This window comes from Mobula hypostoma, chromosome 3 (genome assembly GCF_963921235.1).
Source record: "Mobula hypostoma chromosome 3, sMobHyp1.1, whole genome shotgun sequence".
Lineage (NCBI taxonomy): Eukaryota > Metazoa > Chordata > Chondrichthyes > Myliobatiformes > Myliobatidae > Mobula > Mobula hypostoma.
Window position 1 is genome coordinate 27,579,440 of NC_086099.1, and position 23,144 is coordinate 27,602,583.

A 23,144-nucleotide genomic window follows, 5' to 3' on the forward strand; every position below is an offset into this window, starting at 1 on the left:
CGAATTTACTACTTCATCCTGAATGCCAAGCGTGTGAACCTTCCTGACCATGCAGGACCTTGTCAAATGCCGTACTAAAGTCCATGTTGAGAACATCCACTGCCTTGCCTTCATCCTCTTTCCTGGTAACTTCCTCAGAAAAATTAGACATGACCTACCATGCACGAAGCCATGCTGACTAGCCTTAATCATTTCATGTCTATCCAAATATGTATATATCTGCTCCGTTAGAATACCTTCTCTAATAACTTCCCCACAACTGATGTCAGGCTCACTGGCCTATAATTTCCTTTTTTAAACAACAGAACAACATTAGCTATCCTCCAATCCTCTGATACCTCTCTTGCTGCTAAGGATGTTTTAAATATCTGCTCGGACCTCGGCAAATTCTGCGCTCTTCCCTCCCTTAGAGTCCGAGGGAACACCTTGTCAGGCCCAGGGGATTTTCCACTCTGATGTGCCTCAGGGTAGCAAACACCTGCTCCTCTGTAGTTTGTACAGGGTCCATCAACTTCCACTTTGCCTCACTTCTATAGACTCTGTATCAGTCTCCTGAGTAAATACAGATGTAAAGAATTAATTTAAGATCTCCCCCATCGATTTTGACTCCACAAATGGATTGCCATTCTGGTCTTCCAGCGGACCAATATTGTCCCTTGCAATCCTTTTGCACTTAACCTATCTGTAGAATCCCTCAGGATTCTCCTTCACCTTGTCTGCTAAAGTAAATCCATGCCTTCTTTTAGCCTTCCTGATTTCTTTCTTAAGTGCTCTCTTGCATTTTTATACTGCATAAGCAGCTCATTTGTTCCTACTTGCCTATACCTGCTATGCACCTCTTTTTTTCTCTCTTAACCAGGGCTTCAATGTCTCTTGAAAACCAAGGTTCTCTACTATCCTGTTCTGACTTCTTAGATTTCACCCCTTGTTTTTCTTTCTGCCATTAATGGTCATGCCTTTAATTGTCCCAAGTTCTTTATAACTCCCTCATTTAACCTTTCTCTTTATTTACCTCTCTTCGTATGTCTTGTTAGGTTTATTGGCATTGCTGTGGATTTCCTGGGGATATTTTGCACTCTAAAAGCACTGTATAAAGATATTTATACTTTAAAAGCACTGTATATTAATCACATTTGTTATTGTAAATGAAATGTTGTTTACACAGTACTCTGCATTTGCAGTTGTGTCCACATGGTGTCACCATAAGCCAGTTTATTGGAAGATGTTCTTTGTGATCGTTTTATTTAGATTCATAGAAATTGATGGATTGCACAAATGATACTATTTCACTAAGATGCATTTTGAGAGAAAAATTGATTAGAATTAATGGGATTATTTCTACCTGCAAGATTCCAACCTAACTTACTGAAGGTTGTGTGGTTTATATTACAGTTTCACTCTGCTGTGATCCACCTTGTGAATGTTGTTCTGCTCATAACGCTTTTTCCTCCTTGTATTCCTTTTTGCCTCAAAATACACAATAACACCAATACATTGACTGTTAGCCGAGAGTATCCTCACAAAATACCAAAGAAACTCCTCAGATCTTTTGCCTATAAACAAATCTTGTTTTGAATAATTTTCCTTCTTGAAGTCCAAGATGCACATTGCATTTAAAGACTCAGTACATTTCTGTCAAGAATATCTATTTACTCATACTTTTGCCTTACATACCTTTTATTAGCAACTACACATTGTCACACGTATGTTGAAACATACAGTGAAATGCATTGTTCGCATCAACAACCAACGCAGTTCAAGGAGGCAGCCTGCAAATATCGTACTGCTTCCGGCGCCAACATAGCGTGCCCACAACTGACTAACCCTAACTCATCTGTCCTTGGAATGTGTGAAACCCTCACAGTCATGGGGAGAATGTAGAAACTCTTTGCAGACAGTGGCAGGAATTGAAACCTGATCTTATATCTAGTGCATAACATTATACTAACTGCTATGCTGCTGTGCAACCCTCAAGTGATCTTGTCATTAGCAGAGCTGGCTGAAACTCTGAAATCCTGCCCCATCTAGTTGTGAATGGCAGTGGATAACTAAATAGCTAATAGGAAGTGGCGTCTCTAAGGACATCCACAGTCTCAAGACCTGAAATCATTGTGACCATGTTCAGTCAGAAGTGCTGAGTAGGTAATCCTTGGCTTCCTTCTGAGATCTTCACCATTCACCATCTTTTGCCAATTTAATTCACACCAAGGAAAAACTGAGAGAACTGGGTACAGCAAAAGTTTTGGGACTAGACACCATCTCAGCATTAATACTGAAGATGCGTGTTTCACTGAATTCAAAACAATTACAAACTAGCATCGAAGTCTGCCGCATCGTTTTTTTTTTCAAGTTGTTTAACTTGAGAATCGGCAGCAAACTCTCCCCCACCAAGAGAGAGCGATTTGCTGAGTACCGAAACCTCCAACAGCTGATCCGCTGTTCCTGATATTCCATTTTCTCCCGCGATGCTTTAGTCAGTGATGCCAGTCAGGAGTCGGCCCGTCCACAGGGCCGTGGGGCCCCAGAACCCTGAAAGTGTGCTCGTCTTCTAGGCTGCACCCTTGGAATATCAAAAAAGACTGATCAGTGAGTGGGACCCATCACCATAAGGAACAACAGTTTGAGTACAGCTGCCGATCAAGGGCACTGACAGAACCCCATCCACCTTGAAAAGGGAAAAAAGAGTCATTAAAGGCAGAAATTAAGCTGTTTCCATAGATGAGCTTGATAAAGCGGCTCTCTAGCACCATCATAACTCCGCACATAAGTTTGATAGTTTACAATGAGTTGTGGCAATTCTGCCATTAATAATGACTATATACTTTATTATTTAGGCTGGTTTTCTAAATGAGGAGTGTTCCTCAGAAGTTATAAAAGGAAAAATTTGTTATTTTTATTCATCAGTTTTTTGGGAAGTATTCTGACCATATGAGAAGTTGAATGAATTTAAACTCAATTAACTGAAGTAAACTTTGGTGACCATGCTATCAAGTGGCATTAGTTGGAGTATATAATGGAGAAATATTTCACCATTATAGTCTCCAACAGCAATGGGATTGAGACTAAAATCATGAAGAAAATAGTGCTTTCTAATCTAATTTTCTGATTGCTTTATTCCAAAGTATATCTTTTTTTTTGAAAGCCACTGAATAGTTTTAGTTCTCAGGTAGTTTTATGTTTTGCTTTTTGTCTTTGTGACTTTGTCACTCTTTTAATACGTTTGTGATACTTCTAGGTGGCTTTGTAAATACTGCAAGTAGAAACACATTCTAGGACCATAAGGGCGGCACAGTAGCATAACATTTAATACAATGCTTTACAGTATCAGCGACACAGGTTCAATTGCTGTCACTGCATGTAAGGAGTTTGTACATTCTGCCCATTGACGTATGGGTTTCCTCCGGCTGCTCCAGTTTCCTCGCACAATTCAAAGGGATACCAGTTGGAGGTTAATTGGTCGTTGTAAATTGCCCTGTGATTAGGACGGGGTTAAATCAAGGGTTACTGGGCAGGGCAGCTGGATGGGCCCTACACTGCGCTGTATCTCAATAAATAATTTTTGAATTGAATTGACTTTATTTCTTACATCCTTCACATCCATGAGGAGTAAAAATCTTTACGTTACGTCTCCATCTAAATGTGCAATGTGCAATCACAGTAATTCATAATAAATAGAGCAGTCAATGTAATATAGAGTACACTCAAATCAGTGTGAGTTCATCAGTCTGATGGCCTGGTGGAAGAAGTCGTTGCGGAGCCTGTTAGTCCTGACTTTTAAATATGTACGTGCATACATTGAGGTGTAGGAGCAGAATTAGGCCATTCAGTCCATTAATGGAAATAGTAGTAACATTATTTAACACCTTTCATACATTAAGATGCAGGCTCAAAGGGCTTTACATAGTTTAAGAAAAATCAATAGTTATAAAAAAATACATGACAAAATTAAAAATCGTTAAGTAAAGACAAATATATAAAGTAAAATGTAATTGAATATTTCAAATTATATAAATATAATCAACATCAGCAGGCATTAAGTGACCCTGTAAGTAGGCCAAATTTTAAAAGGTAGAGTTTTTAGAAATGTTTTGAAATGTTCCACAGTTCTAACCTGGCGTATCTCAGTCAGTAGAATATTCCAGATTTTTGGTGCATTGGTGCATAAGAGCAAAAGTCTGTATCATCAATACTTGTATGCTTGGCTCTCTGAACACTTAAGCAAACCAGTATCCGCAGGTCTAAGATTACGATTAGGGTTGTACAGTCCCTTAAAAAAGTATTCCCCCCCCCCCAATAGTTTTCATATCTTATTGTTTTACAACATTGAAACATAGTGGATTTAATTTGGCTTTCTCAACATTGATCAACAGAATAAGATTCTTTCGTGTCAAAGTGAAAACAGAGCTCTACAATGTGATCTAAATTAATTACAAATATAAAACACAAAAATAGTTGATTGCATAAGTATTCACCCCCTTCAAGTCAATCATCTGGGCACTGCAATTTTTCCTCCTTCTTTACAAAACTGCTCAAGCTCTGTCAGATTGCATGGGGATCGTGAGTGAACAACCCCTTTCAAATCCAGCCAGAAATTCTCAATTGGATTGAGGTCTGGACTCTGACTTGGCCACTCCAGGACATCAGCTGTTGTTTTTAACCCATTCCTATGTAGCTTTGGCTTTATACTTGGGTCATTGTCTTGCTGGAAAACAAATCTTTGCCGCAGTCATTTTACCCTCTACCTTCACAAGCCTTCTGGGGCCTGCTGCAGAGAACATCCCCATAATATGATGCAACTACCACCATTCTTCACGATAGGGATGGTGTGTTTTTGATGATGTGCCGCGTTTTGCTTATGCCAAACGTAGTATTTAGTCTGATGGCCACAAAGTTCAATTTCGGTTCATCAGACCATAGGACCTTCTTCCAGCTGACTTCAGGGCATCCCACATGCCTTCTGGCAAACTCTAGCTGAGATTTCTTGTGATTTTTTATGCTCTGCCACTCTTTGCCACTCTCCCATAAGGCTGCAACTAGTAAAGCACCCAGGCAGCAAACGTTGTATACACAGTCTCTCCCTTCTCAGCCAGTGAAGCTTGTAACTCCTCCAGAATTGTCATAGCTCTCTTGGTGGCTTCCCTCACTAGACCCCTTCTTGCACAGTCACTCAGTTTTTGGGGATGCCCTGCTCTAGGCATATTTACAGCTGTGCCATATTCTTTCCATTTCTTGATAATTGACTTAACTGTACTCCAAGGGATATTCAGTCACTTGGAAATTTTCTTATATCCATCTTCTGACTTGTGCTTTTCAATAACCTTTTCACGGAGTTGCTTCAAGTGTTCTTTTGTCTTCATGGCATAGTTTTTGCCAGGATACTGACTCGCCGGCAGTTAGACCTTCCAGATACAGGGGTATTTTTACTACAGTCAGTGGAAACATCTTGATTACACATAGGTCTCCAAAAACGGATCTCCACTTAACTAACTATGTGACTTCTAAAACCAGTTGGCTTCACAGTGCTGATTTAGTGTGTCTTATTAAAAGGGATGGGGGGAAATACTTATGCACGCAATTATTTTGTACTTTGTATCTAATTAATATAGGTAACTTTGTAGAGATCTGTTTTCACTTTGACGTGGAAGAGTTTTTTTCTGATGATCAGTGTCAAAAAAGCCAAATTAAATCCACTCTGATTCAATGTTGTAAAACAATAAAACATGAAAACTTCCAAGGTGGGGGGGCAGGTATGATTACATTTTATAGGTACTGTAAGGGGATAGACTCCCCAAAGCACACTGGATTACTTGGAGCATTATATACAATTGAGAGCATTTAAAAATTGATCTTAAAGGACACAGGCAGCTAGCGTAATTATGTCAAAACTGGTGAAATGTACTCAGATTTTCTTTTTTTGATTAAGATTCTTGCTGCATTTTGAACAAACTACAGCCGATTTATGTCTTTCTTAGGCAGTCCTGAAAAGAAGGCATTACAGTAGTCTAATCAGCTAAAAACAAAAGAGTGTTTCAATTTTTTGGCATCTTGAGATGTTATAAGAAATCAAACTCGCGGAGTGTTCCTTGAATGAAAGAACGCAGTCTTAATAATATGGTTAACGTGTGATTTGAAATTTGGCTCAATCAATAATAACACTTAAATATTTTACTTTTGGCTTGATTTGTAAGGCCAGATGATCAAGTTTATTTCCAAGATTCTCACGTCTTTTTATTGCTAACAATGACCAAAATTTTAAGTCTGCACCGCCATTTCGTTTTGGCTGACTTATCAACCCTTAGTTTACACTTGAAAATCCAAGACCAGTGGCATATATTTCATCACTGCCTCTGCCATTGATCTCAGTATCTGTCAGTTTTAATGTGGCACCAGCTCCCTTTTGAAATCTGCTATAGGAAGGTGTAAGTAGATCACAGTGTGGACAATCACAGACCTTCATAAATGACAGGTGAAGGTTCCTTTTTCTGATTGGTCAGCATAATTTAGCTTTTTAATCTGTAGCCACTGAAGGCCCTGTAGGGTGATAGTGCAAGAAGGCACAACACCCACCACTACCTCCAATCATCTACATTCAGATAAGATATTTGCTTACCACCAACATCTGTATATTGACGTTTTTGGATTAAAAGCATGAATGTATGTGACCTGAATCAGAGACTAAACTTCATGATGATTTTATAGGAATCATAACATTTAATGTACAGAATCAGGCCATTTGGCTCATGACTGTGGCAACCAAAAATGGTTAATTATTCTCAGCTTGAATCCATCACTTGAATATCTTTTGCTTCTTATAAAGATCTGATTTTAATTTTTTTGTGCATTCTATTTATGAAATAATGGTTTTTTTTATTGCACAAAAGAAACCCAAGAGCAGCATGTTGTGGTGAGAGTTTTTATAATGTTCTAATTGAAATGAGATCAAATACTGCTTTAAATTCTGGCTCTTCCTACAGCTGCTTGGATTGATTTTGCACTCCATGATAATAAAAGGAAGAAAGATCAATAAGGCTCCTATATTTGTTTGTTTGAGTGACACATAGGGATAAGTTGGAACTTAGCAATGTTTTGTCTTAGAATGTGTATTCTTTTTAAGTTCCATCCAGAAAATTTACTTTTAAGTGCCAGCAATGAATTATGACTGTTAGAGAAAATAAAAAGACCTAAAACAGAATAGGATTTTTTTTTACAGAATTAACTTACTAACTTAGAGTAACTTTTCGTGGGAGTTAGTTAACCAACCTGAATTAAGTATTAACAGAAAATAAATTCTCATGAGGCTTTTGAAATGTTTAGCTTGAACTGTTTTTCTAAACTCAAACTTTACACAGTAAGTGTAAGCAATTCAATTGAAAATAAATCACCAATTCCTACTGGGGTATTGCAGTTGTGAAATAAATGCTTTTTAATTTTAAAAAGTAATTCACTTGCACAAAGCCTGCTTTGATTCATAGAATTATGGACTTTTTCATGATACAGGAGATTATTTGCTTCATGCCGGCTTCATGTAGAGCAATTTATTCAGCCCCATTCTCAAGCTCTTTGCCTATGCTCTATATTATTTTCCCTGAATCACCTACCTGATTCTTTTTTGAAAGCAGTGATTGTTTAGACCACCCTTATAGGCAGTGAGTATTGGATCATAATTACTTATGGAGTGCAAACTGTCTTCTATCCATTATTTGAATTTGTGCTCCCCTAGTTTTTGAATCATCTGCTCATGAGAAGAGCCCTTCTGTCTTTAAAAACTTACATGATCTGTACTCTTTAACAGGATCCTGTGGTTTTTACGAGCATGTCCTTACACTTGACACACACAAACTGTGTTTTGGCTCTCCTTACTCCTCAGGAGCAGATGTAGTAATGTCTCCTTCTCTGTTGAGGTGAAATTAGAGTAATCAAGGAAGCTCTCCTGCACACATCAGAAATTCCACCTCTCATCTCAGTCAATATTGGGGGTAACTGATGTCACCCACTATTACTGTTATTCAGTTCTTGCACATATCTACAGATTCACTTGCTATTTTCTCTTCTATCTCATTCTTGTTGATTAGTAGTCAATAGAATATACCAGTAATACATTTGCTTACTTTTTGCTTGTTAACTTCAATGTGATGGATTCTGCCCTTGTTTGCTAAAAGCTCTATTTTACCTCAATCAGATCTAATGTAACACTTGTTTTTCATCTGTGTTTCCAGGAATATAAGGAGACCAGTTTTTTGTTTATTTTCTCTCTGAGTCATGTATTTAGTTATCACCAAAACATTACATTCCCACATTTAATGGCTCAAATCTCAGTCGCCATTCTTTGTGTCTTTGTGCACACACATCTAATCCCACCCTTGTTTTCTCACTATCTCACATACTCTACTTCTACCAATAACAGAGCAACTTCCCATTCTGGGGGCATTCGAGAACAAACATCCATTGTGTACCTTATACATAATACAGTCTTTTATAATACAAACGTTTGTAGTTATTTTATTTGGTTATAGGTGCTGTTGCTTATTCTTCAGCCAATATGGTTTAAACTCTTCCCAGACATACCTTGTGAGGACATGGCGTTTTTTAAAATATATGTGTAAGGAACATATGTATAATAAGATCCAGATTCAAGGCATATTTCTTTGCACTCGGTTTATCAGTAGTATTCAGAATCAAATAATAAATTGAACAATGCATGTTTTGACTTGTCACCGGGCACATATTTATCAATTATTAGGCTCAAACTTTTGTTTCGGAACAATTAAATGACTTGAAAACTTCATGTATCAAAATTGTGGCGGGAAGACAACAGTTCTGCTAATTCGGAATAATATTGTGTATTATGGTTAATTGGGCCATCAATTATTCGGGGCAGCCGTTTATTTTGGGCAACTCTTAAAGAACAAAAAGTAATTGAGAAAATAGGTGGGATTCCCTTCGTTTTTTTGGGACACTATGCGTTGGGTGTGTGTGTGTGTGTGTTCAAAAAGCAGTGAATTTTGGCACTGATAGTTGGCAAGAAATAAGCAGTAAGACAAATCAAAACTGTTTTGCTCACTGTGGGTTTCAAGCATTCAGGCTTTGACATGCCGGAACATCTGGGAGTGAAAATGAAACAATTTGATTACTTCAACAAGTTAGGAACTATGAAGAATTTGAAGGCATTGACAATCACCTTGGAAAATGAAGATTTGGAGAATGCAATCGTTGAAAGCATGAAGTCAGTCCATTATCTGCACTTGGTGTCTGTGCTGATTTTGTTCATTTACAGTCAATTAAAAGAACATGGTAGCATACAAGGAGTGATTGATAAGTTCGTGGCCTAAGGTAGAAGGAGTCAATTTTAGAAAACCTAGCACATTTTATTTTTTGCTACATTTACATACGTCATCCAGTGATCGTGGAGCATACGGATCCCTTCTTTGTGGAAGTCGGTGTCTTGGACCTCCAGAAGTGGTCCACAGCAGGGGTGATTAATAAGTTCGTGGCCTAAGGTAGAAGGAGATGAGTTATTATCTTCAGAGTTTCTGCATTTTCACTCAAAGAGCTGAACTGCACGTGCATGTAATGAGAGCTGTATAACTCATCTCCTCAAACACAAGGAATTCGGCAGATGCTGGAAATTCAAGCAACGCACATCAAAGTTGCTGGTGAACGCAGTAGGCCAGGCAGCATCTCTAGGAAGAGGTACAGTGGACATTTTGGGCCGAGACCCTTCGTCAGGATTAACTGAAAGAAGACCTAGTCAGAGATTTGAGAGGGGGAGGGGGAGATCCAAAATGATAGGAGAAGACAGGAGGGGGAGGGATGGAACCAAGAACTGGCGAGTCTGAGTCAAAATGTGGTCGAAAAGTTGAAGAGCTGAAGAAATTACAGATGGGGAGCAGTGAGAGATGGTTTCACTGAACTCCCATCGAAGAGAAGATTTAAACTTCTTCAGTGTAGGCTCTTCAACTTTTCAACCACATTTTGACTCGGACTTGCCAGCCCTTGGCTCCATCCCTCCCCCTCCTGTCTTCTCCTATCATTTTGGATCTCCCCCTCCCCCTCCCACTTTCAAATCTCTTACTAGCTCTTCTTTCAGTTAATCCTGACGAAGGGTCTCGGCCCGAAATGTCGACTGTACCTCTTCCTAGAGATGCTGCCTGGCCTGCTGCGTTCACCAGCAACTTTGATGTGTGTAACTAATCTCCTTCTACCTTAGGCCACGAACTTATCAATCACGCCTGCTGTGGACCACCTGGAGGTCCAAGACGTTCTTGTTACATGCACGTGCAGTTCCATTCTTTGAGTGATAATGCAGAAAGTTTGAAGTTAATAATTCATCTCCCTTCTACCTTAGGCCGGGAACTTATCAATCACCCCTGCTGTGGACCACTTCTACAAAGAATGGATCTGTATGCTCCACGACCGCTAGACTAAGTGTGTACATGTAGGAGGGGACTATGTTGAAAAATAAATGTGCTAGGTTTTCTAAAATCGACTCCTTCTACCTTGGGCCACAAACTTATCAATCACCTCTTGTACATTGTATTCCTTCATTGATAACTATTAGGAACTAATGCAGAGTTTCATAGTGCTATAGTAGGATTGGTATTGTTCTGACTTGTTCTGTATTTCAGTTAAATACATAATTTGTTACTCAGTTAAACAATAGTTTGTCTTTTTTAATACCTTTAACTATTTCCATGAAACTTCGGCTAATTGGGGCAGCCACTTAATAGGGGCAAAATGTACTAGTTCTGATGTGCCCCAATTAATTCTGTACTCAAACTTTGTAATTTTTCAAATTGCTAGTAAGTTTTGACCCTTATCCAATATTCTTTTGTACTATATCAAGCAGTCCATTATCATAAAAGCACAAACTATCCCTCTGATAAATCAGACATAAAATGTGGCAATGGATTTTTCTATATTTTTCTCATAATGTAAATTATAAAGGTGATCCTGGAGAGTGTTTGGATGAAAGCTTTCTTGCAAAATGGAAATTTCAGTGCATGCCTCGTTTGAAGTAAAGCTGTTCCATTGTAACTTACCAAACATGAATTAAAATCAATTTAAACACTGTAAATAACCATAAAATATGTGCAGAAAATCTTTTTGGATTACTTTTTTAAATGTACAGTGGTGCTAGAAAGTTTGCAAACCCTGCAGAACTTTCTCTATTTCTGCATAAATACGACGTAAAATGTGATCAGATCTTCACGCAAGTCCTAGATAAAGAGAACCCAATTAAATAAATAACACACAAAACATTATACTTGTTCATTTATTTATTGAGAAAAGTTATCAAATATTACATTTATTTGTTGGAGAAAGTGTGTGAATCATAAGACATAAGAGCAGAATTGGACCATTTGGCCAATCGAGTCTGCTCCGCCATTCAATCATGGCTGATCATTTTTTCCACCTCCTCAGCCCCACTGCTCATAACCTTTGATACCATGTCCAGTCAAGAACCTATCAAGCTTTGCCTTTAATACACCCAAAAATCTGGCCTCCACAGCTGTCTGTGGTAACAAATTCCACAAATTCACCACCCTCTGGCTAAAGACATTTCTCCGCATCTGTTTTAAATGGAGCCACTCTATCCTGAGGCTGTGCCCTCTTGTCCTAGACTCCCCCACCATGGGAAGTATCCTTTCCACATCTATTCTGTTTAGGCCAACACTCAAAAGGTTTTAATGAGATCCTCCCTCTTCTGTCTAAATTCCAGCAGTACAAACCCACAGCTATGAAACATTCTGTGTATAATAACCCTTTCATTCCCAGAGTCATCCTTGTGAACCTCCTCTGAACCCTCTCCAATGCCAGCACATCTTTTCTTAGATGAGGAGCCCAAAACCGTTGGTGCACAAAACAATACTCAAGGTGAGGCCTCACCAGTGCCTTATAAAGTCTCAGCATCATATCCCTGCTCTTGTATTCTAGACCTCTTGAAATGAATGCTAACATTGCATTTGCCTTCCTCGCCTGCAAGTTAATCTTTAGGATGTTCTGCACAAGGACTCCCAAGTGCCTTTGCATCTGAGATTTTGGGATTTTCTCTGTGTTTGGAAAGTAGTCTGCACATTTATTTCTACTGCCCAAGTGCATGACCTCTGGGGTAATGCCTTCTACAAAAGCTGTTTGGAGTCTGGTGTTCCAATCAATGAGATGAGATTGCCAGTGTGGGTTGTAGAGGTGCCCTGATCTATAAAAACGACACACAAAGTCAGGTTACTGACAGAGCCCGCTCTTCTCAAGAAAGATTTGTTTATGTGCATCGTGCTTCAAAAAAAACAACTTTCAGAGGACCTTAGAAGAAGAATTGTAGAAATGCATCAAGCTGGAAAAGGCTACAAAAGCATTTCTGAAGACTTGAGTGTGCAGCAGTCCGCAGAAAGCGAAATTGTCTACAAGTGGAGGAAACTCAGTATGATTACTACTCTCCCTAAGAGTGGGCATCCTGCAGAGATGACACCAAATGTATGATGTGCAGTGCTGAAGGAGCACACCAGGAATGGTGAAGGCGGTGAAAAAGAACCCAAGGGTAAAAGCAAATAACCTGCAGAGATCTCTAGAACTTGCTAAAGTCTCTGTTCATGTGTCCACTATAAGGGGAAAAAAATAGCGAACAAGAATAGTTTTCATGGAAGGACACCACGGAAGAAACCACTGCTCTCCAAAACAAAAACATTGCTGCATGTCTCAAGTTTGCAAAAGACCACCTGGATGTTCTACAATGCTCTGAGGCAATGTTCTGTGGACAGATGAGACAAAAGTTGAACTTTTTGGCAGAAATGCACATTGCTATGTTTGGAGGAAAATAGGTACTGCACACTAGCACCAAAACCTCATCCCAAATGTGAAGCACGGTGAAAGGAGCATCATATTTTGTGGCTGCTTTGCGGCCTCAGGGCCTGGATAGCTTGCGGTCTTTGAGGGAACAAGGAAGTCAAAGTTGTATCGACATTTTACAGCAGAATGTCAGAGTAGTAGTCCATCATCTTAAGCTTAATAGAAGTTGGATAATGCAACAATACAATGATCCAAAAGACATGAGTAAATCAACAACAAAATCAAGTTAAAATCCTGACTGTAATCCTATAGAAATATTCTGGAAGGACCTGAAGCAAGCAGTTCATGCAAAAAAGCACACCAACATCCCAGAGTTGAAGCAGTTTTGTAAGGAAGCATGGCCTAATATTTCTCCAAGGCAATGTACAGGAAACATTTGGTTGAAGTTATTGGTGTCCGGGTTGGTGCGGGGGGGGGTGGTCACACCTGTTATTGAAAACAAAGATTAACATACCTTTTCCGACAAATGCATGTGATATTGGATCATTTTTCTGAATAAATAAGTCTCCCAGCCTCCTGGACGGCCATATCTGTACCTGGTGTGCCGAGCTGCAGCTCCTAAGGGACTGTGTTAGGGAACTGGAGTTGCAGCTCTATGGCCTTCGTCTGATCAAGGAGAGCTAGGAGGTGATAGAAAGGAGTTATAGGCAGGTGGTCACACCGGGGCCACGGGAGACAGACAAGTGGGTAACAGTCAGGAGAGGGAAGGGGAAGAGTCAGGTACTAGAGAGTACCCCTGTGGCTGATCCCCTGAACAATAGTACTCCTGTTTGAGTACTGTTGGGGGGGACAGCCTACCTGGGGGAAGCAACAGTGGTCGTGCCTCTGGCACAGAGTCCAGCCCTGTGGCTCAGAAGGGTAGGGAAAGGAAGAGAATGGCAGTAGTGATAGGGGACTCTATAGTTAGAGGGTCAGATTGGCAATTCTGTGGACACTGGAAAGTAACTGGGATGGTAGTTTGCCTCCCAGGTGCCAGGGTTTGGGATGTTTCAGATCGCGTCCACCATATCCTGCAGTGGGAGGGAGAACAGCCAGAGGTCGTGGTACATATTGGTACCAATGACGTAGGTAGGAAAAGGGAAGAGGTCCTGAAAACAGACTACAGGGAGTTGGAAGGAAGTTGAGAAGCAGGACCGCAAAGGTAGTAATCTCGGGATTACTGCCTGTGCCACGTGACAGTGAGTATAGGAATAGAATGAGGTGGAGGATAAATGCGTGACTGAGGGATTGGAGCAGTGGGCAAGGATTCAGATTTCTGGATCATTGGGACCTCTTTTGGGGCAGGTGTGACCTGTACAAAAAGGACAGGTTGCACTTGAATCCCAGGGGACCAATATCCTGGTGGGGAGGTTTGCTAAGGCTACTGGGAAGAGTTTAAACTAGAATTGTTGGTGAGTGGGAACGGAACTGGAGAGACAGTTGGCTCACAAACGGAGACAGTGTGTGAGGCAGGATAGGCAGGTGATAGAGAAGGGACGTGCTTAGACCGACAGTTTGAGATGTGACTGTTTTAACGCAAGGAGTATCGTGAACAAAGCAGTTGAGCTTAAAGCATGGATCAGTACTTGGAGCTGTGATGTGGTGGCCATTACAGAGACTTGGATGGCTCAGGGACAGAAATGGTTACTTCAAGTGTCGGGTTTTAGATGTTTCAGGAAGGACAGTGAGGGAGGCAAAAGAGGTGGGGGCATGCTGATCCGAGATAGTGTCACGGCTGCAGAAAAGGTGGACATCATGGAGGGATTGTCTACGGAGTCTCTGTGGGTGGAAATTAGGAACAAGAAGGAGTCAATAACTCCACTGGGTGTTTTTTTTATAGGCCGCCCAATAGTAACAGGGATATCAAGGAGCAGATAGGGAAACAGATCCTGGAAAGGTGTAATAATAACAGAGTTGTCGTGGTGGGAGATTTTAATTTCCCAAGTATCGATTGGTATCTCCCTAGTAGATCAAGGGGTTTAGATGGGGTGGAGTTTGTTAGGTATATTCAGGAAGGTTTCTGTGACACAATATGTAGATAAGCCTACAAGAGGAGAGACTGTACTTGATGTGGTATTGGGAGATGAACCTGGTCAGGTGTCAGATCTCTCAATGGGAGAGCATTTTGGAGATAGTGATCATAATTCTATCTCCTTTACAATGGCATTGGAGAGAGATAGGAACAGACAAGTTAGAAAAGCGTTTAACTGGACCACGTATGTGGGCACGTGTCCAAGTGGTTAAGGCATTGGACTAGCTACCTGAAGGTTGTGAGTTCGAGCCACAGCCGAGGGAACATGTTGTGTCCTTGAGCAAGGCACTTAATCACATATTGCTCTGCGACGACACTGGTGCCAAGCTGTATGGGTCCTAATGCCCTTCTCTTGGACAACATTGGTGTTGTGGAGAGGGGAGACTTGCAGCATGGGCAACTGCTGGTCTTCCATACAACCTTGCCCAGGCCTGCACCCTGGAGAGTGAAGACTTTCCAGGCGCAGATCCATGGTCTCACAAGACTAACGGATGCCTTTAATTTAATTTAATTTAATTGGAGTAAGGGGAATTATGAGGCTATCAGGCAGGAAATTGGAAATAGATGTTCTTCAGGGAAAAGTACAGAAGAAATGTGGCAAATGTTCAGGGGGTATTTGTGTGGAGTTCTGCAAAGGTACATTCCAATGAGACAGAAGTTATGGTAGGGTACAGGAACCATGGTGTACAAAGGCTGTAGTAAATCTGGTCAAGAAGAAAAGAAAAGCTTACGAAAGGTTCAGGGAGCTAGGTAATGTTAGAGATCTAGAAGGTTATAAGGCTAACAGGAAGGAGCTTAAGAATGAAATTAGGAGAGGCAGAAGAGGCCATGAGAAGGCCTTGGCGGGTAGGATTAAGGAAAACCCGAAGGCATTCTACAAGTATGTGAAGAGCAAGAGGATAAGACGTGAAAGAATAGGACCTATCAAGTGTGACAGTGGGAAAGTGTGTATGGAACCAAAGGAAATAGCAGAGGTACTTAATAAATACTTTACTTCAGTATTCAGTATGGAAAAGGATCTTGGTGATTGTAGTGATGACTTGCGCGGACTGAAAAGCTTGAGCATGTAGATATTAAGAAAGAGGATGTGCTGGAGCTTTTGGAAAGCGTCAAGTTGGATAAGTCACTGGGACAGGATGAGATGTACCCAGGGCTACTGTGGGAGGCGAGGGAGGAGATTGCTGAGCCTCTGGCGATGATCTTTGCATCATCAATGGGGATGGGAGGGGTTCTGGAGGTTTGGAGGTTTGCGGATATTGTTCCCTTATTCAAGAAAGGGAGTAGAGATAGCCCAGGAGGTTATAGACCAGTGAGTCTTACTTCAGTGGTTAGTAAGTTGAGAGGCAGGATTTATGAACATTTGGAGAGGTATAATATGATTAGGAATAGTCAGAATGGCTTTGTCAAGGCAGGTCATGCCTTATGAGCCTGATTGAATTTTTTGAGGATGTGACTAAACACAATGATGAAGGAAGAGCAGTAGATGTACAGTCGGCCCTCCCTATCCGCGAGGGATTGGTTTTGGGACCCCTCTCAGATACCAAAAAACGCGGATGCTCAAGTCCCTTATTCAACCTGTCTAAGTCATAGTCATAGTAGTCATAGTCATACTTTATTAATCCCGGGGGAAATTGGTTTTTGTTCCCGGGGAAAATTGGTTCGGTGCAGTGGACCTTAGGACCCAGCGGAACCCCAGACCTTATTTAACCTGTCTCAGCGGACATTAGGACCCAGCAGCGGAGCTCTGAATCCGCAGCGTTTCTGTCCAGGAAAATAATCACGATCGCAATTTAAAATAAAGTGGAAATAATAAAGCAATCGGAAAGAGGTGGAACGCCATCGGTCATTGGAAAAGCGTTAGGCTACAATCAGTCAACGGTCGGAACAATTTTAAAGGATAAAGTGAGAAAATCCCTGCCTCGGTGAAAGCTACAATTATTACGAAGCAACACAGTGGTTTAATTATTGGGTTTTGGGTTTTTGATCCCTCACATCAACCCAGCAGGGATGGACAGCGCGCTCAGAAGCGATCTGTCACTGGATCCAACTCAGGAATTTCCGTTTCTGAGCCTGACGCTGAAACATATGTTTTTTAAGTGTTTTATATGCATAGAAAGGTAAAATATATACTATATACTAAGACAAACATTTGACTAACTGACTCTAAATACTGGATGCAAACAACAGGAATTCTGCAGATGCTGGAAATTCAAGCAACACACATCAAAGTTGCTGGTGAACGCAGCAGGCCAGGCAGCATCTCTAGGAAGAGGTACAGTTGACGTTTCAGGCCGAGGCCCTTTGTCAGGACTAACTGAAGGAAGAGTTAGTAAGAGATTTGAAAGTGGGAGGGGGAGGGGGAGATCCAAAGTGATATGAGAAGACAGGAGGGGGAGGGATGGAGCCAAGAGCTGGACAGGTGATAGGCAAAAGGGATACGAGAGGATCATGGGACAGGAGGCCCAGGGAGAAAGACAAGGTGTGGGGGGGGGGACCCAGAGGATGGGCAAGGGGTATATTCAGAGGGACAGAGGGAGAAAAGGGAGAGTGAGAGAAAGAATGTGTGTATAAAAATAAGTAACAGATGGGTACAAGGGGGAGGTGGGGCATTAGCGGAAGTTAGAGAAGTCGATGTTCATGCCATCAGGTTGGAGGCTACCCAGACGGAATATAAGGTGTTGTTCCTTCAACCTGAGTGTGGCTTCATCTTTACAGTAGAGGAGGCCGTGGATAGACATGTCAGAATGGGAATGGGATGTGGAATTAAAATGTGTGGCCACTGGGAGACCCTGCTTTCTCTGGCGGACAGAGCGTAGGTGTTCAGCAAAGCGGTCTCCCAGACTGCCTTGGGTCTCGCCAATATATAGAAGGCCACATCGGGAGCACCGGACGCAGTATATCACCCCAGCTCTTCCCTAAATAATTGTTTAGGGAATAATGACAAGAAAAAAAAGTCTGTACATGTTCGAACAACAAGTGCTGGAAGAGCACTTCTGGGTTTTTTCGATTCGCGGTTGGTTGAATTCACGCATGGGGAACTCGCGGATAAGGAGGGCCAACTGTATATGGATTTTAACAAGGCATTTGGTAAGGACCCCATGCAAGGCTAATTGAGAAAGTAAGGAGGCATGGGAACATTGCTTTGTGGATCCAGGACTGGCTTGCCCACGGGAGGCAAAGAGTGTTTGTAGATAGGTCATATTCTGCATGGAGGTCGGTGACCAGTGGTGTGTCCTAGGGATCTGTTCTGGGACCCTTACTCTTTGTGATTTTTTTAAATGACCTGGATGAGGAAGTGGAGGGATGGGTTAGTAAGTTTGCTAATGACACAAAGGTTGGGGGTGTGTGGATAGTGTGGAGGACTGTCAGAGGTTGCAGCAGGACATTGATAGAATGCAAAACTGGACTGAGAAGTGACAGATGGAGTTCAACCCAGGTAAGTGTGAAATGGTTCATTTTTGTTGGTCAAATATGATGGCAGAATATAGTATTAATGGTAAGATTCTTGGCAGTGTAGAGGATCAGAGGGATCTTGGGGTCCAAGTCAATAGGACGCTCAAAGCAGCTGTGCAGGTTGGCTCTGTGGTGAAGAAGGCATACGGTATATTGGCCTTCATCAATCGTGGAATTGAATTTAGGAGCGCAGAGGTAATGTTGCAACTATATAGGACCCTGGTCAGACCCCACTTGGAGTACTGTACTCAGTTCTGGTTGCCTCACTACAGGAGGGATGTGGAAACCATCAAAAGTGCACAGAAGAGATTTACAAGGATGTTGCCTGGATTGGGGACCAAGCCTTATGAAAACAGGTTGAGTGAACTTGGCCTTTTCTCCGTGGAGCAACGGACAATGAGAGGTGACCTGATTGGGGTGTATAAGATGCTGAGAGGCATTGATCATGTGGATAGTCAGAGGCTTTTTCTCAGGGCTGAAATGGCTGCCACAAGAGAGCAAGGGTTTAAGGTGTTTGGGAGTAGGTACAGAGGAGATGTCAGGGGTAAGTTTTTTACGCAGAGAGTGTTGAGAGCATGGAATGGGCCGCCGGCAACAGTGGTGGAGGCAGATACCATAAGACCATAAGACAAAGGAGCAGAAGTAGGCCATTTGGCCCATCGAGTCTGCTCCGCCATTTTATCATGAGCTGATCCATTCTCCTATTCAGTCCCACTCCCCCGCCTTCTCACCATAACCTTTGATGCCCTGGCTACTCAGATACCTATCAATCTCTGCCTTAAATACACCCAGTGACTTGGCCTCCACTGCTGCCCGTGGCAACAAATTCCATGGATTCACCACCCTCTGACTAAAAAAATTTCTTCGCATTTCTGTTCTGAATGGGCGCCCTTCAATCCTTAAGTCATGCCCTCTCGTACTAGACTCCCCCATCATGGGAAACAACTTTGCCACATCCACTCTGTCCATGCCTTTTAACATTCGAAATGTTTCTATGAGGTCTCCCCTCATTCTTCTAGACTCCAAGGAATACAGTCCAAGAGCGGACAAACGTTCCTCATATGTTAACCCTCTCATTCCCAGAATCATTCTAGTGAATCTTCTCTGTACCCTCTCCAACGTCAGCACATCCTTTCTTAAATAAGGAGACCAAAACTGCTCACAGTACTCCAAGTGAGGTCTCACCAGCGCCTTATAGAGCCTCAACATCACATCCCTGCTCCTATACTCTATTCCTCTAGAAATGAATGCCAACATTGCATTCGCCTTCTTCACTACCGACTCAACCTGGAGGTTAACTTTAAGGGTATCCTGTACTAGGACTCCCAAGTCCCGTTGCATCTCAGAACTTTGAATTCTTTCCCCATTCAATACGATAGGGTCTTTTAAATGACTTTTGGATAGGTACATGGAGCTTAGAAAAATAGAGGGCTATGGCTAAGCCTAGTAATTTCTAAGGTAGGGATATGTTCGGCACAACTTTGTGGGCTGAAGGGCCTGTATTGTGCTGTAGGTTTTCTGTGTTTCTAAATGAACAAGTAATGTTTTTATGGTATTTATTTAATTAGGTTCTCTAACTAATTTTAGGATTTGTATGAAGATCTGATCACATTTTAGGTCATACTTAGGCAGAAATAGAGAAAATTCTACAAGGTTCACATTTTCTAGCTCCACTGTAGGTTTATGATCTGGTTACTTGCATAACACGTTATTTCTTTGCAGTATCTGAGTTCTTTTCAATGATGGAAACTTTTTTAAACTAAATATGTGGGGCTTATCTGAAAGGTAACCTCTGTAGACACAATAAACAAAAGAGATTCTGCAGATGGTAGAAATCCAGAGTAACAAATGCAAAATTCTGGTCCTGATGAAAGGTCTTGGCATGAATAAGACGAGCTGTTCATTCCTCTCCATATATGCTGCCTGACCTGTTGAGTTCCTCTAGCATTTTATGTTTGTTCCTTTGTGTTCAGTGTTAACTTAATCCTGTTTTATTTTAGTTATTTTATAAGCAATGTATTTGAAATTATATAGTTAAGATGTTGGTGGATTATTGGACACTTATTGATATTTTTAAGATTAGCACTGGATGATCCTTGTGTATATTCTTAAAGTTATACAATATGTTTCATTTCTTTCATATACAAGTATTAAGTGCTTTTTTCCCTTTACATCACAAGGTGAAACATGGAATCCATTAAAGCTGCACTATCAGTTACGAAATGTGCGTGAGCGATTGGCGAAAAATCTAGTGGAGAAAGGTGTACTGACGACAGAGAAACAGAACTTCCTGCTGTTTGACATGACAACACATCCTCTTACCAACAATGTAATCAAGCAGCGTCTCATCAAAAAAGTTCAGGAAGCTGTGCTGGATAAATGGGTGAATGACCCGCATCGGATGGACAAGCGCTTGCTTGCCCTCATTTACTTAGCCCATGCCTCGGATGTACTGGAGAATGCCTTTGCCCCTCTCTTAGATGAACATTATGACTTGGCCATGAAAAGAGTACGACAGCTGCTGGACTTGGATCCTGAAGTTGAATCTATGAAATCTAATACAAATGAATTACTTTGGGCTGTAGTTGCTGCCTTTACCAAGTAAAATATAGAATTAAATGATTATTTGTTTTCCTGTTTTTCTTCTCCTCCCATTATAATTCCTGTCCTTATAAGTTGTAACACTCTTTCCATGAAATTAGACCTTGCTTTGAAACTTGCTTAAACACTTTGGTTCCAATAAATCTTGAAAGACTGATTCATAAACGGCCAATGAAGCGCTGCATTTCTTACAGCCAAAGAGGAGGTACTGTATCATTTTTGTGGCCTATTCAATTCTCTTTCTCCTCCATTTCATTTAAATGATAATGTGGAAAGAAACTCAAGTGCAGTTTATTCCTGATAAGCTCATAACTAGTCAACCAAGATATTTTGTCCGTCAGTATTTTTATGTAATGGAAGTGAATGGGGTAGGTGGGTTTTGTACTTGGATCAAGCATGCATTTATTTAGACTGTAAGTTGCATTGTCATTTTAAATGACCATCATATGCACTTGGTTTATAAATATAGGGGATTCAAAATGCTGCACTGTAAAACACTAAATATCTGCCGCCTTACTGCATTATTTTCTGCTACCGATGAAAACAATGTCAATCCTCCCATAATGTAATGTAAGAGAATACGTGTAGTGTTTGATTTCCCTACTCCATCTTTTAAAATCCAGTTACTTTAACTTATAAAATGTAATGTGCATGGGCCCCTAAACTTTATGAAGTTTTGTGGTATTAATTTGTTTTCTTGGTGGGATCAACTGTAAAATGCTACCAGAAATTATTTTACCGCATTGGAAATAAACATTTATTGTGAAACTAATGGTCTGTTAAAACATCACTATGCACAATAGACTTTAGGAAAATACATGGACATACAAACAAAAAAACCACAAAAAATCATGTGGCCAAGAAGCATGGCATTGTCTTCTGATTCATGGCCAAAAGTTACATGGGGAAATGTGTTTAGTCAAATTCTCCTCCATTGAGATCAGATTACTTGCACATTTCCTCCCCTTTTCAATTCTACTTCGATAGCAGAATAGAGAATCTCTCTAACATTTTAAGATTTATGTTGCGGTTTGTAAATTTATGCTTTTTGTTATCTATCTACTTTTTTTGTAAGCCATCTCTTTTAAATTATTACATCAATTTGATTGACAGAGGAGGCCTTCTGACAGTGATCCATAGATTCACAATTTTAAATGGAAGTAATTCTGGGATAGCTAACATTCCAGTATAGTTTGTATATAGTTCAACTTGTATATTTACCTATTCCATCCTAGTTTTTATTTTGCAAAATGACGAATTCCACACCTGATCTCATCTGTGCTTAGCCAGTCATATGGTGGAGAGAAGTTTTATCTGTAGAGCATGTTCAAAACTCTGCTATGTAATTTTTAATGTATGTGGACAAAGTACCTTGCAGCCACTTGGACCAATACATAGCCCTTTATGTTATTCAATGTGAGGTCCAAGTTGGTTTTAAGTCTTGTAACAAGTATATTTCATATCAAAGAATGCTTGTTGTCAATAGCAAGATGGGTACAATTCTTTGTTTTTCATTTTTCAGTTCTTAGTACACTGAAAATGATGTGAAGTCTTAGTTTCTGTTTTCCTGCAAAAAATAATTACTAATTTTAGTTAATTGCTTCTTTGGAAATCTTTTATAAGCATGGCATGTGAATAGTTAATTGCAAATTGCACCGCTGTAATTATTAAGGGTGTTTTTTTGTGGAATAGCTACTATTCCGATTATGGCACAGATTTTATTTTACATATAACTTGTTTCAGTATGTCATGAAATTATTGGCTTTTCAGCCTGTGAGCTCTTCACTGCTTGCTTCACTGCTGCTGGTTTCACCATATTTATGTAAATAACAAAATGATTAGCAAAACAGTGATTCATAATTATATTACATATGAATGATGGGGCTTACAGGTGTTTCTGAATAATTTGTTTAAGAATTCAAAACAACAATACTAGATGGAGTAGAACTGTAGACTTGAAATTAAAGATCCCTGATCTGTATACTAGCTTTTTACTTTTCAGTTAATAAACTATGGTTTTGAAAGTTCTTGAAATTTGCATCATTTATGCATTTATTAATTCTCAGAAGTAACATTTACGGAGGTGGGAATTGTTTTGATGTTACATGAAAATGCATTATGCAGAAGTATAATCTCTGGATTTAAAACCCTTTATCCCTATGGCTTTGAATGGATTTTATTTATTTATTTATTGGGATACAGTACAGAATTGGCCCTTCAAGCCGCAACACCCAGC

The 23,144-nt window shown here is 40.5% G+C and overlaps 1 protein-coding gene across 1 annotated transcript in view; it reads left to right on the top strand.

Moving 5' to 3' along the window:
• The window catches only part of golph3a (golgi phosphoprotein 3a), a 112,800-nt gene extending 89,874 nt beyond the window's left edge, over window positions 1-22,926 (top strand). Inside the window, exon 4 of the mRNA XM_063042801.1 lies at window positions 20,488-22,926. Within this exon, the coding sequence (XP_062898871.1) occupies window positions 20,488-20,912 (425 nt within the window). The 3' untranslated portion in view covers window positions 20,913-22,926. The remainder of the gene's footprint in view (window positions 1-20,487) is intronic.
• The last annotated feature ends 218 nt before the right edge of the window (window positions 22,927-23,144 follow it).